Here is a 2,641-nt window from a genome sequence, read left to right on the forward strand (position 1 = left end):
GCTGCACTGTCCATCAACCAAGCTGCAAAAAGAGTTGTTTCTTCCCACAATAAAAACATTGTTAGGATGGAAACTGCATTGGCCATTTGGATCCAAGATTGAAGAAAAAAAAGCATTACATTGGATGGTAACACCATTAGGACTCAGGCAAAGAAGCTGTACAACACTTTTGCCAATCAAGGAGGCTCTGTAGAAGGCGCTGCTGCAGCCGAAACAGTCAGACGGCAACAATCCTGATCAGCCTTCTACGTCTAGTACAGGTACATCTTCATCAGGAGACTTTTCTGCCAGCAAGGGGTGGTTTGACCGCTTCCAGAAACGCTATCAGTTGAAGAGCGTTTTATTGCAAGGTGAAGCTGCATCTGCCGACAAAGAAGCTGCTACAAGGTACACCAATGAGACCTTCAAGAGTTTAATTGAGGAGGGTGGGTACCAACCAGTGCAAATCTTTAATATGGATGAGACCGGCTTGTTTTGGAAGAGAATGCCCAAACGGACCTACATCATGAAGGAGGAAGCCCGAGCCCCTGGATTCAAGGTTTATAAGGACAGAGTAACATTGGTTATGTGTGGAAATGCTGCTGGGTTTATGATCAAGCCAGCCCTGATCTACAAGGCCAAGAACCCCAGAGCACTGAAGCATAAAAACAAGAACCAGCTACCAGTCCATTGGATGCATAACCCTAAGGCTTGGATGACTAAACGCCTCGCAACTGAGTGGTTCCATAATTGTTTCATTCCACCTGTCAAGGTCTACCTTGCCAAACTTGGCCTTGATTTTAAGGTGCTTCTGCTGATGCATAATGCAGGAGGCCATGCCATGGATCTATCGTACGAAGGAGTGCAAGTTGAGTTCCTTCCACCCAACACCACGTCTTTAATTCAGCCCATGGACCAGGGTGTGATATGAGCATTCAAGGCGCTTTACACTCGCAACTCCTTGAATCATCTTGTTGAATCCATGAACAATGATGAAAATTTCAATTTGAAGGACTACTGGCGTAATTACACCATTGCAACCTGTCTGGAGAACATACAAAAGGCCCTCAAGGAGATGAAGAAGGAGACCCTACATGCCTGTTGGAAGAAGCTTTGGCCAGAAATTATTCATGATTATGAAGGGTTCTCTCCTGACGAAGTTCATCATTCAGCTGTGGACAAAGCAATTAGGCTGGCGAAGTTGCTAGGAGGTGAAGGTTTTCAGGATATGACCCAGGACGACGTCAATGACCTAATTGAAACCCATTCAGCTCCACTAACCGATGAGGATCTGACAGAACTCACCAAGTCAGCGAGTGAGGAGGAAGTGGAGGAACAGGAGGAAGAAGATGAAGGCTTGTCAATTGAGCACCTTGGCAGGGTCATGCGTACGGCCAATGACCTGAAACAGATGTTAGCTGAGTGGGATCCTGACATGGTTCGTTCACTGCAGTTCCAAAACAGCATTGATGGAGCCATCCAGGTGTACAAGAAAAACAAAAGAAACCAACACATATAATGGAGAGGCTGCACACCCCATGAAACAAACTGGAAGTACACAAGTACATACCCCCAGGGTTTTTTTTTAGCAGCAAAGACACTTAGTAAAGAGTTTAGAAAACTGTATTTGGATTTTTTTTAAAAAGAGTCCCTTTATTAGTGAAATAGAAAAATGTATAAAACATACATAGTAAAATTCCCAAAAAGGGGGTAGAGATATATTATGAGCTCTGGTTACAAAAGGAATGACATAATGTGACAACAAAGGAATGATAATCGCATAAGATAGATCATCACATAGAAAATGCAGAAACCCCGATGCGTTTCGACCTATAGTATGAGGTCTTCCTCAGGGGGTCTGTGATGTCAAAATGGCTATATCAATTGAAGACCAGAGAACATATTAATGACTAGAAGGTCATCTTTCAAAATGGAGGCATGTATCCTCCCTCCAAGGGCGATGCAAAGGGTGCCCAGGACTGCATGGAGCCACAAAAAATAGCCCACCCGACCAGGGCATGAACACCTGCTGAAAATGCAGCAATGTGGAGGTGTATACTCCTGGATGTCAGTCTGTCTAGTGGAAGAGTAAAAAAATCCAAATACAGTTTTCTAAACTCTTTACTAAGTGTCTTTGCTGCTACAAAAACCCTGGGGGTATGTACTTGTGTACTTCCAGTTCCAGGTGTACAAGAACCTCCTCGCCCAGAAGAAGAAACACGCCCAGCAACTGCCTATAACTATGTTCTTCACAAAACAGAAGAAGTCCGCATCCACCCTGATGTAGAAGTGGAGGTCATGGAGCAGCAAGACGATGACCCACCTACACCTAAAGAAGGGCCTGCTGAACCTGCGCCTTCAGAAGGACAGTAGCTGCTCTTATTTGCTGCTTATCGTCATCTTCTTTTCTGCTGAGCACAGTACTGTATGTACAGTACATACAATACTGTACTCTATTTTGTACTGTACAGTATACTGTTAGCACAATATTTTTGTGTTTTTACAATGCTCTTGCTCTCTCTCTATCTTTTATGTGTGTTTATTGCTTAAAAGTTTGTTTAAAGACCTTCAAATGTTATTAAAAAGTTAACAAAACCCGGGCACCCTTCCTCCCCCGCATATCCCCCCCCACTGTTTTGCCCTTCCTCCCCCCCCATCCTTC

The 2,641-nt window shown here is 44.1% G+C and overlaps 1 protein-coding gene across 1 annotated transcript; it reads left to right on the forward strand.

Moving 5' to 3' along the window:
- Positions 1-778: 778 nt before the first annotated feature.
- On the forward strand, positions 779-2,266 carry LOC309550467 (uncharacterized protein; the record flags this gene model as incomplete). Its single annotated transcript, XM_082250838.1, has 2 exons — positions 779-1,462; positions 2,165-2,266. The coding sequence occupies exons 1-2, from the start codon at positions 962-964 to the stop codon at positions 2,264-2,266; spliced, it is 603 nt and encodes a 200-aa protein (XP_082106964.1). The 5' UTR covers positions 779-961.
- Positions 2,267-2,641: the final 375 nt, after the last annotated feature.

This window comes from Pelophylax lessonae (genome assembly GCF_965119305.1).
Source record: "Pelophylax lessonae genome assembly, chromosome: 3".
NCBI lineage: Eukaryota > Metazoa > Chordata > Amphibia > Anura > Ranidae > Pelophylax > Pelophylax lessonae.